The sequence below is a fragment of the Schistocerca gregaria genome, chromosome 4 (genome assembly GCF_023897955.1).
Source record: "Schistocerca gregaria isolate iqSchGreg1 chromosome 4, iqSchGreg1.2, whole genome shotgun sequence".
NCBI lineage: Eukaryota > Metazoa > Arthropoda > Insecta > Orthoptera > Acrididae > Schistocerca > Schistocerca gregaria.
The window spans coordinates 306,507,307-306,522,550 of NC_064923.1; the positions used below are offsets into that span (position 1 = coordinate 306,507,307).

The window sequence follows — 15,244 nt, forward strand, 5'->3', positions numbered from 1 at the left end:
GCTCGTACCAATAGGAATCGATATTCATCTAACCAAGTTACGGTTTTCCAATCGTCTAGCCCAACCGGTGTGGTCACGAGCCCAGGAGAGGCGCTGCAGGCAATTTCGTGCTGTTAACAAGGCACTCGAATCTGCTGCCATAGGCCATTAACGCCAAATTTCTCGCACTGACCCAACGGATTCGTCCGTCGTACTTCCACATTAATTTCTACAGTTATTTCACGAAGAGTTGCTTGTCTACTAGCACTGACAACTCTGCGCAACCACCCCTGCACTCTGTCGTTAAGTAAAGGCCGTCTTCCACTACGTTGACCGTCATGAGATGTAATGCCTGACAGTTGGTGTTATCAGCACGCTCTTCACACTATGGATCTCGGAATACTCAATTCCATTAAGACTTCCGTAATGGAATATCCATGCATCTAATTCCAACAACCATTCTGTGTTCGACGTTTGTTAATTTAGGGTTGTGTTGGGTTGCTTGGGAGAAGAGACAAAACAACGAGGTCATCGGTCTCATCGGATTAGGGAAGGACGGGGAAGGAAGTCGGACGTGCCCTTTCAAAGAAACCATCCCGGCATTTGCCTGGAGCGATTTAGGGAAATCAAGGAAAACCTAAATCAGGATGGCCGGACGCAGGATTGAACCGTCGTCCTTCTGAATGCGAGTCCAGTGTGCTAACCACTGCGCCACCTCGCTCGGTCTGTTAATTTAGGCCGTGTGGCCATAATCACGTCAAAAGTCTTATCACATGAATCATGTGAGTACAAACAACAACTCCACCTATGCATTGCCCTTTGATACCTCGTGTACGTAATACTACCGCCATCTGTATACCTTCATATCGCTATCTCATCACTTCTGTCATCTCGGTGTAATAGTACAATTTACATTGAAATGTCGTACAACATTTACATAGGACACCTAGTTCATACAATTAGTCTCTAAATCATCACTAGTGGCAATACTGACGCTTAAGTGCTTTGGACAACTATTCGAAGAGTCGGCGAAAAATGTGCTCACCCATGAGAGCGTAGTTTTGGGTTATTGCGGATTATATATTTGGGTAAACTGGTAAATCTTAAGTCACAGTGGTACAATTACAGCTTTTGAATCCAGCATGAAAATAAAATAAAGAAAAACCGTCTGGAGTGCCCCATGAAATTGTGATGGGACCACTCTTCTTTACTTCTGTGAGCGTAAAGGCCATTTGGAGACGGGCTGTCGTGCCACAGCACGCTATGTACCGTCTGTGACTGACAGAGTAACCTATAGTGAACTGCCGACTGCTTGGTAGACCAATGTCAGAGCGACCACGTTGTCAGCATGAGGAAATTCCGGCCGTTACAACTCAGTACTGGAGGGCCCAGTGCACGCCTGATGCCACGTAGAATAACACGACAAAGATTAACAAAGATAGAACCAGTGAAGGTACAGAGGAGCTAGTGTGCTCATTGTAAAGGGAAAATTATGACGATGGTGACTGTCAAGACGAGCCACTATTGTCATAAATACTCTCAAATTGTTCAAGTATGAATAATTATTGCATTGTACGAAATACCGAAAATTATACCTCAGTAATGCGTTATGCGACTGCAACAAATTTATCAGTAGAAGTACCTCGTCGAAACCTATTACGTTATCGTAGAAGAATTATGATTATGATGCCAAATTTTTGAATTATGGGCAGTAACATATTTTTGCACCCAAGAACTTTATTTTCTGAATAAATAAAAATTAATTAAATAAAAACAGCAGCAGTACCCTAGCTTAGAGATAAGTAAGAAACATTAGAAGATTGCAATATATTTATTTATATTCATTTAATACAGTGAAATTGAAAAAAGCATGAGCGTCCACCTGAAATCTGAATTGTAAGTCAGCTATTGAAGATGGAAATCATGTTCATAAATGAAAATCTAACGGAATTTACTTTAAATTCATTTATAATATGTTGAACATTGTGATTCTTGTATGTAAACTACATTCTGTTACTTAGCTCACTTAGTAGGACACAAAGGGTTTTAATAGGCGACAGCCATCTTGGATCAGGAGAGTGTGATCTCAGGTCTAGTTGAGGCTATACCTGTGTTGGATTGAGGCTCGGGAGTCGCAGTGCGAGTATGTCGAAATTTTTTTATTGAGTTTCGAACTTGTAGCTTTTCTCCAAGCTTCATGGTCTGGAGTAAGAGTATTTTTCCTGTCTACCAGCTTTCGCAGACTTGGAAATTTTTGGCGAGACATACCACCACTACTTTGGATTTGTAGAAATTTGCCGAGTTTATTTCAAGACTTAGGATATTATAGAGGTACATTTTTCGTGTTGTCCCGCATTCATCAACTTGACTGTTTCTGTGCATATACTCAGAGAGTGAACTGAACTTTTAACAAATTTTGCGAGATTCGTCGGGTGAACTTTGATATTTTCGTGGTGAGAAGAAGTTGAACTAATTTCGTGTTGCACTCGCACACTTGGATTTTATTTCGTGTTGTTGGACATAGTCAGCTAGTGATTTAATAATAAGTGAGACAGTAGGGGCTTGTGTTTCGGTCATATAAATAGTTTCATAATATAGACCTTCCTTTAGTGATGTATTCGGACCACTAACTGTGCGTTTAAGATTGCTATCGCAGAAGTTAAGCCCTTCGTGTCTAAATCTGATTTTATTGATACAGTACAATTTCGAGTCAAAGATAAAAATAAACCTGTTTATTAATGGAAACATCTCGTGTAAATGTGTCGGAGTTTTAATCAGTAACCCCAACGCGCACTTTATATAGGGTGTTACAAAAAGGTGCGGCCAAACTTGCAGGAAACATTCCTCACACAAAAATAAAGAAAAGATGTTATGTGGACATGTGTCCGGAAACGCTAAATGTACATTTTAGGGCTCATTTCAGTTTCGTCAGTATGTACTGTACTTCCTCGATTCACCACCAGTTGGCCCCAATTGAAAGAAGGTAATGTTGACTTCGGTGCTTGTGTTGACGTGCGACTCATTGTTCTACAGTACTAGGAACCCCGGTACCAAATGTAGAGACTCGTATTGTGGACGTCTGTAATACCATACGCCATTCTCCAGGGCTGCATCAGCGCATCAGGGATTCCATGCGACGGAGGGTGGATGCATGTATCCTCGCTAACAGACGACATTTTGAACATTTCCTGTAACAAAGTGTTTGAAGTCACGCTTGTACGTTCTGTTGCTGTGTGTTTCCATTCCATGATTAATATGATTTGAAGGGAAGTAATAAAATGAGCTCTAACATGGAAAGTAAGCGTTTCCGGGCACATGTCCACATAACATATTTTGTTTCTTTGTGTGTGAGGAATGTTTCCTAAAAGTTTGGCCATACCTTATTGTAACACCCTGTATAAATACTATTGAACTTTATTGACTACAAACAGTGGGTTTATGAGATCAGTCCTGGTGCTGGCACCGGTAGATGAAAAGTCAGATTTAATGAAGCCCTACCACAAACTGGGGAGCCTCTCCGTTTAGTGTGACGGGTGTAACAGTTGCTCCATTGTTTTGTGCACTGGGCATTGCTCGTGAGTAATGCACGTGGGGCTCAGAGCAAAATTATGTACTTCGCAGACTGAACGAACGTGAACAAGAGACAGTTGGCGAACTCTAATTCTTTCTTTGTATTATCATAACCCAACTTAAGACTGTAATTTGGCACCGTTATTCACAGCTCAGCTGCACTATACACATAATCGATCTAACTGATACACTGAGCAGTGAAGGCGAATCGTCCTAAACCGAAGTCGATGATTCGCCTTCCCTTGCTGTGAAGGATACCACATACAGAAAATTCATATGACCCATTCTTGAACACTACTTGAGCGTTTGGGATAAGTCCCAGGTCGGATGAGAGGAGGACATGGAAGTAATTTCGAGAAGTTCCTAGATCTGTTACCGTAGGTCTGATCTGCACACGAGAATTACCGACACACTCTGTAACTTGCAGATTGCCGGTTATACAGCAAGCTGCAGAACGCTCCCACTGCCACAAAAAATGGTAATGGCTCTGAGCACTATACGGCTTAACTTATGAGGTCATCAGTCACCTAGAACTTACAACTAATTAAACCTAACTAACCGAAGAACATCACACGCATCCATGCCCGAGGTAGATTCGAACCTGCGACCGTAGCGGTCGCTCGGGTCCGGACTGTAGCGCCTAGAATCGCACGACCACTCCAGCCGGCCCACTGCCACAAATATACATTTCGCGTCAACGACCGCGAAAGCAACAGAAGAGAACGTAATGCTCGTAGCGGGAACATGCATAGATTTCTCTTTCCCTCGCTCCATTTGCTACTGGAATAGGAAAGGAAACGATTAGCAGTAGTACAAGGTTCCCTCTGCCACGTAACGTGTTGTGAGTTTCGAAGTTATAAATTTGTAAGTAGATGCTCCTGATACTGGATATGGGTGTAATGTAAAGGAAACAAAAATACAATACAGTTTCATTTAAGTCCACAACGCTACGGTCACACCGGACGCGTCTCGCTTGGCGCTTGGGTACCTCGCCACTTGTTAGTCGATTCACCTTGCTAAACAACCAGGTGTGAACCGCACTGAGCGCAGGCTGTCTTCAGGCCTGGCCTCACAGAATGTGCGGTATACGACCTTGGACCGAGGCGAGCTGGTCGCGTAGTTGAAATGGCAATGAGCGTATAGCATCGTTGGCCTGGAGGCGCCTTCCGGAGAAGTTCGGTCGCCAAATGCAAATCTTATTTCAGTCGACGCCACATTGGGTGACTTGTGCGCCGGTGATGAGGATGATACGATGATGACAACACACAGCCCCGAGCAGAGAAAATTTCCAACCCGGCCAGAGACCGAACCCGGGGCCGCTTGCGTGGGAGGCGAGTACGTTACCATCCACATAAGCAGGCGGACCACGTACATAAAATGCGTCGCTAGTCGCTTGGCGCGTTGCTAGACGAACAGCCGTGTTGGTTCTTCATTGCGTTTTATCTAATGGCTTTGAAAAAATGGTTCAAATGGCTCTGAGCACTATGGGACTTAACTTCTAAGGTCATCAGTCCCCTAGAACTTAGAACTACTTAAATCTAACTAATCTAAGGACATTACACACATCTATGCCAGAGGCAGGATTCGAACCTGCGACTGTAGCGCCTAGAACCGCTCGGCCACCCCGGCCGGCAATGGCTTTGAAGATTACGTCACTCGACAAACAATTACATAATTTATTTTGTCTCTTCTCTACCACGAAGAAGCGTTAATATCGGCAGTTTTCAACAGAGAAATGCCAACTTGAACCGACCGAAGTTCGGCAACAGTTAAATTTTCAAATTTCCTTGGCACAAGAAGACTTTGCAAAGATGGAATTTCATTCGTAAAAGGGTGAAAGAACAGTAGAGTGTCATTTTAGATTCGGACCATGTCTTGCTCCAGAATTTCAATTTTTTCCGTTCTAGTATCGACTACTGGGCACATTTGCTTGTAGACATAACGGAAAGCATTTTTTCCCCCTCTGAGTTCAGGCGTGTTAATTACCTGAGGAACAATTGACAAATCCGCAGACTGAACCTCTTGAACCAGCGTAGCGTATCGCAAGTTGTTGACTGCCTTTGATTTTCTAAAATACCAGGAGATCTGTGATCTGAGGCCAATGCAGAACTGTAGCACCTCGGAAGAGCGGGAGGAGCTTGTGGCAATATCGTCAGCTCCGTCTCCAATTCGTGGAGATATAGTCTGGTGATATACTAGCTCTGCGTTAGTGTTTTGTTGGTAGTTTTTCTGTAATAGTGGTGAGAAGGATGTCAAAAGGTTTTACAAAAAAGAAATGGTTCAAATGGCTCTGAGCAATAGCGGTCAGGCGGTTACAGTCTGTAGCGCCTAGAACCGCACGGCCACTCCGGCCGGCAAACGGTTTTACATTCGTAAATAACCAGGAAATGTGTACTGGAACTCTCAAAGTTGTTTGTACAACATGTTGAATTCACCTCGTTCAGCTGTATCAAAATTAATACTTTGTATACAGCGTGATGGTAGTTCCCGCAACAGTTCATATTTCACAGAAATCTTTCCTGCCAGAAGCGTTTTCTGAGACAGCGTTGGATCAGACATTTCCACAGTGCGACCGAGCAACACGCCTTTGGCGACTGGCATCGATGCTCCAATATGCCAAACAAGCATCGAGTGACTCGGCACTACGTGCGTGCGTTACAGCCGTTGCCTAAGGAAAGACTCAGGGCTTGCACTACAGGACGTCTCAGTGCTTCATTGTAAAGTGGTTCGCCAACTGAGCGACCAAGAGTTTGTGAGTCCCTTTGCAGCCTGGTCTGTATTATCCCCGCAGTTCGAAGATGGTTTGTGGCTAGTTACAAGTGACCAGCAGCACGTTGTCGGCAGGTTTCATGGGTGCGGCACCGGGACATCCACCTGCTGACGGTGGGCCGGTTCACCTACACGAGCGACCAGCGCTTTCAGGCGATGCACTCGCCGCAGACGGAGGACTGGATGCTGCAGATCCGGTACCCGCAGATCCGCGACTCGGGCGTCTACGAGTGCCAGGTCAGCACGACGCCACCCATCGGGCACTCCATGTACCTCTCCGTCGTCGGTAAGCTTCTACCTGTATCCTAACAGAAACCACGCACTTAGAAAAAATTATAATTACAAGCAAATAAAATCTTCCAAATAGTGTCTTGATTGTATGACAAAATTATACTACCGCTATCGGTCTACATTGCTGAATGCATTAAAAAAACAGGGCGAATCACTTAAAGCTTTCACAGCAAATCTTGCGGAAATGGAAATTGATAATCATGTAGGTTTACACAGAATGGATTTGGAAGTCAAGGACTCGTATGTTGTGGTCTTCAGTCCTGAGACTGGTTTGATGCACGTCTCCATGCTACTCTATCCTGTGCAAGCTTCTTCATCTCCCAGTACCTCCTGCAACCTACATCCTTCTGAATCTGCTTGGTGTATTCATCGCTTGGTCTCCCTCTACGATTTTTACCCTCTACGGTGCCCACCAATACTAAATTGGTGATCCCTTGATGCCTCAGAACATGTCCTACCAACCGTTCCCTTCTTCTAGTCAAGTTGTGCCAAGAACTTCTCTCCTCCCCAATACTATTCAGTACCTGCTCATTAGTTATGTGATCTACCCATCTAACCTTCAGCATTCTTCTGTAGCACCACAATTCGAAAGCTTCTATTCTCTTCTTGTCTAAACTATTTATCGTCCATGTTTCACTTCCACACATGGCTACACTCCACACAAATACTTTCAGAAACGACTTTCTGACACTTCAATCTGTACTCGATGTTAACAAATTTCTCTTCTTCAGAAACGCTTTCCTTCCTATAGCCAGTCTCCATTTTTCATCCTCTCTACTTCGACCATCATCAGTTATGTTGCTCCCCAAATAGCAAAACTCCTTCAATACTTTAAGTGTCTCATTTCCTCATCAAATTCCCTCAGCATCACCCGACTTAATTCGACTACTTTCCATTATCCTTGCTTTGCTTTTGTTGATGTTCATCTTATACCCTGCTTTCAAGACACTACCCATTCCGTTCAGCTGCTCTTCCAAGTCCTTTGCTGTCTCTGACAGAATTACATTGTCATCGGCGAACCTCAAAGTTTTTATATCTTTTCCATGGATTTTAATACCTACTTCGAATTTTTCTTTTGCTTCCTTCAGTGCTTGCTCAATATACAGATGGAATAACATCGGGGATAGGCTACAACCCAATCTCACTCCCTTCCTAACCACTGCTTCCCTTTCAGGCCCGTCAACTTTTGTAACTGCCATCTGGTTTCTGTACAAATTGTAAATAGCCTTTCGCTCCCTGTATTTTAGCCCTGCCACCTTCAGAATTTGAAAGAGAGCATTCGAGTCAACATTATCAAAAGCTTTCTCTAAGTCTACAAATGCTAGAAACGTACGTTTGCCTTTCCTTAATCTAGCTTCTAAGATAAGTCGTAGGGTCAGTATTGCCTCACGTGTTCCAACATTTTGCGGAATCGAAACTGATCTCCACCGAGGTCGGCTTCTACTAGTTTTTCCATTCGTCTGTAAATAATTCGCTTTAGTATTTTGCAGCCATGACTTATTATACTGATAGTTCGGTAATTTTCACACCTGTCAACACCTGCTTTCTATGGGATTGGAATTATTATATTCTTCATGAAGTCTGAGGGTATTTCGCCTGTCTCTTACATCTTGCTCAGCAAATGGTAGAGTTTTGTCAGGACTGGCCCTCCCAAGCCCGTCAGTAGTTCTAATGGTATGTTGTCTACTCCTGGGGCCTTGTTTCGACTCAGGTCTTTCAGTGCTCTGTCAAACTCTTCACGCAGTATCACATCTCCCATTTCATCTTGATCTACATCCTCCGCCATTTTCATAATATTGTCCTCAAGTACATCGCTCTTGTATAGACCCTCTATATACTCCTTCCACCATTGTGCTTTCCCTTCTTTGCTTAGAACTGTGTTTCCATCTGAGCTCTTTATATTCATACAAGTGGTTCTCTTTTCTCCAAAGGTCTCTTTAATTTTCCTGTAGGCAGTATCTATCTTACCCCTAGTGAGATAAGCCTCTACATCCTTTCGTTTATCCTCAAGCCATCCCTGCTTACCCATTTTGCACTTTCTGTCGATCTCATTTTTGAGACGTTTGAATTCCTGCTTCATTTACTGCATTTTTATATTTTCTCCTTTTATCAATTAAATTCAATATTTCTTCTATTACCCAAAGATTTCTACTAGCCATCGTCTTTTTACCTACTTGATCCTCTGCTGCCTTCACTATTTCATCCCTCAAAGCTACCCATTCTTCTTCTATTGTATTTCTTTCCCCCATTACTGTCAATTGTTCCCTTATGCTCTCCCTGAAACTCTGTACAACCTCTGCTTCTTTCAGTTTATCCAGGTCCCATCTCCTTAAATTCCCACCTTTTTGCAGTTTCTTCAGTTTTAATCTACAGTTCATGACTAATAGATTGTGGTCAGAGTCCACATCTGCCCCTGGAAATGTCTTACAATAAGGACTCGTGATGTTAGCCAATTAACAGATTGTCAAATATTGAGAGAGTGTATTATTGTGCAAAATTAAGTTTTTTTAAATGTAAAAATGAGTATTGACATTAGCAGACTAACTGTGAGCTAGTTAGAATGTCAGTGGTATTTTTTGTAGGTATCTAGTTCGAGGCACCGCCTTATCGTAGCACTGTCAGTGTGGGCGGGAGAGTTTGTTTGCTCCAAGGAAGCTGACAGTTATATCGGCGGTAGCGTAGCTACTGGCAGGTCCAACCTAGCCGGGCAGGTCTCAGCAGAGGAGCCAGACAAGTTGTGCCTCACAACGACCCGTCTTATATCCTATATCCTATATCCTATTCCCTACCCTCTCCTCAGTTATTATTCCTTTTCTTTCTCTAATTACCTTAACACACCACTGCCTTGTTGTTGGTCTCGGGAGGGATGAAGGCTAAGGGAGAAAACCCTGAAAGAAAATGTGGAGTAGGGCCTCAAAGGCGGTTGGAAGGCGCAGTACGTCCCCTTTCGACAGCTCCTGCAACCGAAGTGATACCAGACGTATTGGCTTCCCTTTCCGCTGGATATTATCTTTTAGGTCGAGAGGGAGACCGTGATGATTGGGCAACTCACGTGTCTTCATATTTATCGTTCAGGCTTGTAGCATCCTGGAGAGGACACTTCAGCGACGTCCAAGGATTTCGGCACAACACGGGAAGAGGCAGTTACCGGGTATAAGCTCTGTCTGATTGGCGTAAGACTCGAGTGCCAGGGGCGACTTCAGACGGTGGGAGAGATCGTTGCATCTCATTGGACAGCTACCGAGCGCCTCAAGCTGGGCAGTCCCCAGCCAATAAGGTGCTGTCCCGCACCCTATCCGTCTGTTTCACGGGGTGTGTGGAGCTTAGAAGTAATCTTCGACAAGCGGGTTGATATAGTACACCTGCCAACAACAAAAATGAAATAATAAAGAAATCACTATTTCGTATTGCCACCTGGAATGTTATGTACATGACCATGCCCAAGAGGTTGATTTCATGCGTAAGACTGCCGTAATTGGCAGAGACCTCCATCGTTTGAATGTTGACATCGCGGGACTGCAGGAAACGTGGCTTCCAGACGCCCGCTCTATCAGGGAGGATAATTACACATTCTTCTGGTAGGGGAGGTCTCAAGACGAGCCAAGGCCTCATGGCGTAGGATTTGCTGTTAAAAACAGCCTCCTGGACTGTACTGTGCCACCATCCGGTGGAACAGAGCGAATTATTGCTTTGAAAATATGCTCCTCAAGCGGCACTGTCAACATCTTAAATGTGTAAGCTCCCACCTTATCATCCAGCATGGAAGAGAAGGATCTCTTTCATAATTTACACAGCGCCAGAATAGCCAAGGTACCTAGCACCGAGACACTGTATATTCTAGGGGATTTTAATGCTAGAGTTTGATCAGAAAATTACATATGGCCGAATTGCTTGGGACATCATGGGATGGGAAAAAAGGAATGAAAATGGCCAGAGATTGCTTGAGAAGTTTGCTGCTTTTATGGACTCTGTATCACAAACACATATTTCTAGCTTAAGGATCAGCAGAATGTGGAGGCACCCGCGCTCTCACCACTGGCATCAACTTGACTTAGTCATAGCCAGGCGTACTGGTCTCAAGAATGTGCTACTGACACGAAGTTATCATAGTGTTGATTGCAACACAGACCACGCCCTGGTGGCGTGCACATTGACGCTCATTCTAAGAAATGTCACCACAACAAACCGAGAGGTCATCCCCTTATCAACACAGATCACGTTTGTGACACACAAAGAAAGCAGGATTTTGCCAGTCATTTTGAAAGTGCTTTCCCTGGAAACTTGCAAGCAGAAAGGAATGTTGATAAGAAATGGGCAAAACTCTCGGGTGCAATCTACAACTCAGCAGTATTGGTCTATGGAATAAAAGGAAAATGAAATAAGGACTGCTACGAGCAAAATTTGGAAGAAATGGAACCAGTCACTAAGACTACACGGAAAGCTCTGATTGCTTGCAAAAGAAACCAAAATTAAAGAACTCCAGATAATGAAAAGCAAAGAACAGGGCACAGCAAACATCTAGGAGCTGCGCAAATAACTACTGGCTAAATTTATGTACAGGTATACAGAAAGCGGCCGATTCTGGGGATGCTAAGGCAATGTACAATTGTATTAAGAAAGCAGTTGGACCAACTGTCAGAAAAACAGCTCCTCCGAAGTCCAAGACGGGTGAAGTCATTACTGATGAAGGCAAAGAAATGGAACGCTGGGTTGAACACTACCTCGAGTTGTATGTGGCCGAGAATGAAGTTAACAAGGATGCGTCAAACAAACGCCAGTTATGGAAGAACTAGATGCAGTGCCCACTATGGTAGAACTTAGTAGAGAAATAGACTCTCTTGCTAACGGAAAGGCCCCAGGTGAAGATGGGATCCCTACAGGGGCTATTAAGTATAACAAGTTTGTTCTTCTCAAACATTTATCTTCACTTATCACAACCAGCTGGGAAGAAGGTTATGTCCCGATGAGTATGCGGAATTCGAGGATAGTTACTCTATATAAACAGAAAGGGAACAGAAGTGACGGTAACAATTACCGAGGCATTTCATTACTAAGTGTAGCCGGGGAATTTTATGCAAGAGTCATCCTAATGCGATTACAAATCTTAGCTTCCAGAATCTACCCAGAATCTCAGTGTGGCTTCAGGCCCTGCCGATCAACCGTAGATATGATCTTCTGCTTAAGACAGCTACAAGAGAAATGTCGTGAGCAGCAGAGGCCACTTTATATTGCTTTCATTGACCTTGTTAAAGCGTTTGATTTAGTGAGCAGAAATGGGCTTTTCAAACTGTTGCAGAAGACTGGATGCCCACCTAAACTACTAAAGATAATTGTCTCTTTCCATTAGAAAGCAACAATCTGCTTCAACGGTAAAACATCAGAAGCATTGCCTGTTAATAGCGGTGTGAAACAGGGGTGTGCGTTAGCTCCCACATTATTTGGGATTTTCTTTTCCCTTCTGCTCAGGTCTGATGGGAATCTTTTCAACATTGCTCGCGTCAAGGCCAAGACCAAAGTAAATACAGTTGTTATCCGTGAGTTGTTATATGTAGACGATGCAGCTCTAGTAGCGAACACAGAAGATGAGCTGCAGTATATAATCAACAAATTATCAAATGCCTGTGAAAAATTTTGTCTACTCATCAGCTTCCAAATGACTAAGATCATGGCACAGAGCACTACCAACCTTCCATCCATCACCATTGATGGCAATCCTCTCCAGGTAGTTGATGACTTTACGTACTTGGGATTCACAACATGTAGCAACTTGTCCAGGGACACTGAAATTACTAACAGAATCGCAAAGGCATCATCTGTCATGGCTAGATTGAAAAACAGAGTATGGAACAACAGACTTCTTACCACAAAAACTAAATTAAAAGTCTACAACGCTTGTGTTATAAGCACCCTTCTCTACAGCTGTGAGACACGGACAACTCTTCCTACGCAAAGCATCGCAGGAGAGCTTCTGTAAAGTTTGGAAGGTAGGAGACGAGATACTGGCAGAAGTAAAGCTGTGAGGGCCGGGCGTGAGTCGTGCTTCGGTAGCTCAGATGGTAGAGCACTTGCCCGCGAAAGGCAAAGGTCTCGAGTTCCAGTCTCGGTCGGCACACACAGTTTTATTCTGCCAGGAACTTTTATTTCCAAATCTTGGGAATGGACGAAGGGGGCCTATACCTTGCCCGCCCCCCTCCCCGAATTTGCCGCCTCTAGACTTTTTCAGTGGGGAAGTCTGAAAGATTGAGTCTACAAGGACACACCAACTACACCCGATGATATGGAACGACGTATTACTGCAGCCTGCTTGGATATCACCGCTGAAATCCTAGAACGTGTGCGGCAGTCGTTCGATGGCTGGCTGGAAGCGTATATTGCAGCTGTCCGTGGTCATTTTGAACACGACCTGTGATGGTTAAATGTCTCGTTACTGGTCAGAATGCACACAACTAGAGTATGCATTAGTGTTGATCGTTAGTGCTTGTTACTACAGGTATTGTACAAGTATGGGTTTGGAAACTGTTGAGAATACGACATCTCGTAAACGACTCGCACTAGAAACCTATAACAAACACCACTGCTATTCCAATTTACCCTATATTTAGTTTATTAGTGTCAACAGACATTGTTCCATTTTAAAAAAATGCACGTTTCCAAAAAACAACACTTCCTTAGTATTATTACAATCTATCGACTGGATAACAATACGAGCCCCTGACTACCAATCCATTCTGTGAAAATCGCACATCAATAGCAGTTTCCATTTCCGCAATATTTCCGGTGCAACTTTTAGATGATTCGCTCTGCATATACTCACTTTGAACTGCCATAAGGATTGATTTTCATATGACAGTCGTATCTTCCATCTGTAAGCGAAACCCAGTTAGTGCAAGCGCGTCCCAACATTCACGCAAGAAGTAATTTGGATACAAAACCAACTTTTATCATTAATTTTATTTCTTGGTTCATAAAGCATGGAGTATAGGGATATGTACTGAGTGGAATGTCAGGTAAATGGCATCCACGGATTTCTTGGCACATACGTAGGCTTTTCTTCAAAATTCCCATGACTTTTTTTCATGAATACGGCCGAATTTAGCTAACTCAGCGATGAATTTTCTCCTTCAAGGTGTGCGTGGTCGTGGTGTTGTTGGGGTAAATCTTACACTTTAACAAACCCCATGATCTGGGCGGCGAATTCTGGTCACCAAAATCAGAGATTACACGGACAGGAAATGACTCGTGCTGTGATTTGTTTCTCGGGATGTACGGCATGTGGCACCAATCGTTGAAGCCACGTGTTGTCTAGATCCATATCCTGCAATTTAGGCACAAAATCTGGCTTATCATGTAACTATAGAGGAAAGCAATTAACTGTTATTGCCTGACCAATCGTATTTTCGAATAAGAATGGTCCGATGATCCCTAAAGCCTAGAATCAGCACCAAACAATGACAGGTCTTGGATGCATTTGTTTTTTCGTCAATCATTCGTGGATTTTCTAAACCCTAAATACGACAACTTAATCCATGAACCAAGCCAACGAGATGAAAATAATCCATATCGCTGAAGATGATTTTGTTCGAAAAATCAACATGAACTTGTTGTTCTACAATGCGTTCAACGAACTATGTTCGCTACGCTTGATCATTAGGCTCGAGTTCTTGAGTAAGTTGAATTTTGTTAGCATGAGGTTTCAAATGATTGGCGAGAATACGCAAAATGTCCAGCTCTTGACTACGGCGCCGAAGTCGTATTCCTGGTCTCTGAACAAAACACTCTCCGACTGCTTCCGTGTTTTGTACCGAACGAATTGAAAGACGGCCACAGTGTTCGAGATCACTGATTCATTCAGTCTCCCTGAGTTTTTTTTAATCTTTTCACAGTTGATGAATTTAAATCACTATTCCGGCTGTCTTTTTCTCTTTTAATACTATCAGCACTTTGCCGCACAAATGGCGCATGATTCTAACCTTGCATAGGAATTGGGACACCCTTAATTCTTTAGCTGGAGAGCAATGTCAAGATGACAATAGGCTGTATGTTTGCTTTGTTAAGATCAAAACAAGTTACTAAGTGATACTGGAAGCTTGAGAATGTAGCTGCGATTGAGAGACAGTAGCATGAGAATGAATAACTGCAGTATTAACAATGAAAGCTGTACGGTCTGTCACGTTCGTACACAGCAATGTATTGTTGCTGAAGGCTAACAATTTGAACACTTCCCTTACACCAATTTGGAATGTTTAGTTTTACCAGAAAGGACGCATGTATGTACGAAAGTGAATTTCTATGTCAGTTCAAATTGTGTAAATATTTTTACATGTAAACTGTTTTTATATTTACTCTAGAACCTTCTGCTTGCTGTTTCTGTAGCATAGTTCTTTCACATTGAACAGTTGCACAGAATAACATTACATACCAGAAAGTAAGCTCATTTTTAAAATGATTATATAGGTTTCAACACGTTCATAGTTCAGTCTTTGCTACGGAAATGTGCAATAAGAAATTGTTTATTGAGTCATTCCTTAGATTACGCTTCTGTAGAATTCACATTACAGTTTTTTTCACGTAATGTTTTATGTCAAAATATTACCATACGCTTTAAGATTTACATGTTGGAAACTTGTGTAAATTT

The 15,244-nt window shown here is 43.1% G+C and overlaps 1 protein-coding gene across 2 annotated transcripts in view; it reads left to right on the forward strand.

The window, feature by feature from the left end:
* LOC126266779 (zwei Ig domain protein zig-8-like) overlaps window positions 1–15,244 on the forward strand; it is a 171,836-nt gene that overhangs the window by 123,228 nt on the left and 33,364 nt on the right. For both annotated transcript variants that reach the window (XM_049971318.1, XM_049971317.1), the window contains exon 3: window positions 6,394–6,604. In XM_049971318.1, the coding sequence (XP_049827275.1) occupies window positions 6,394–6,604 (211 nt within the window). The remainder of the gene's footprint in view (window positions 1–6,393; window positions 6,605–15,244) is intronic.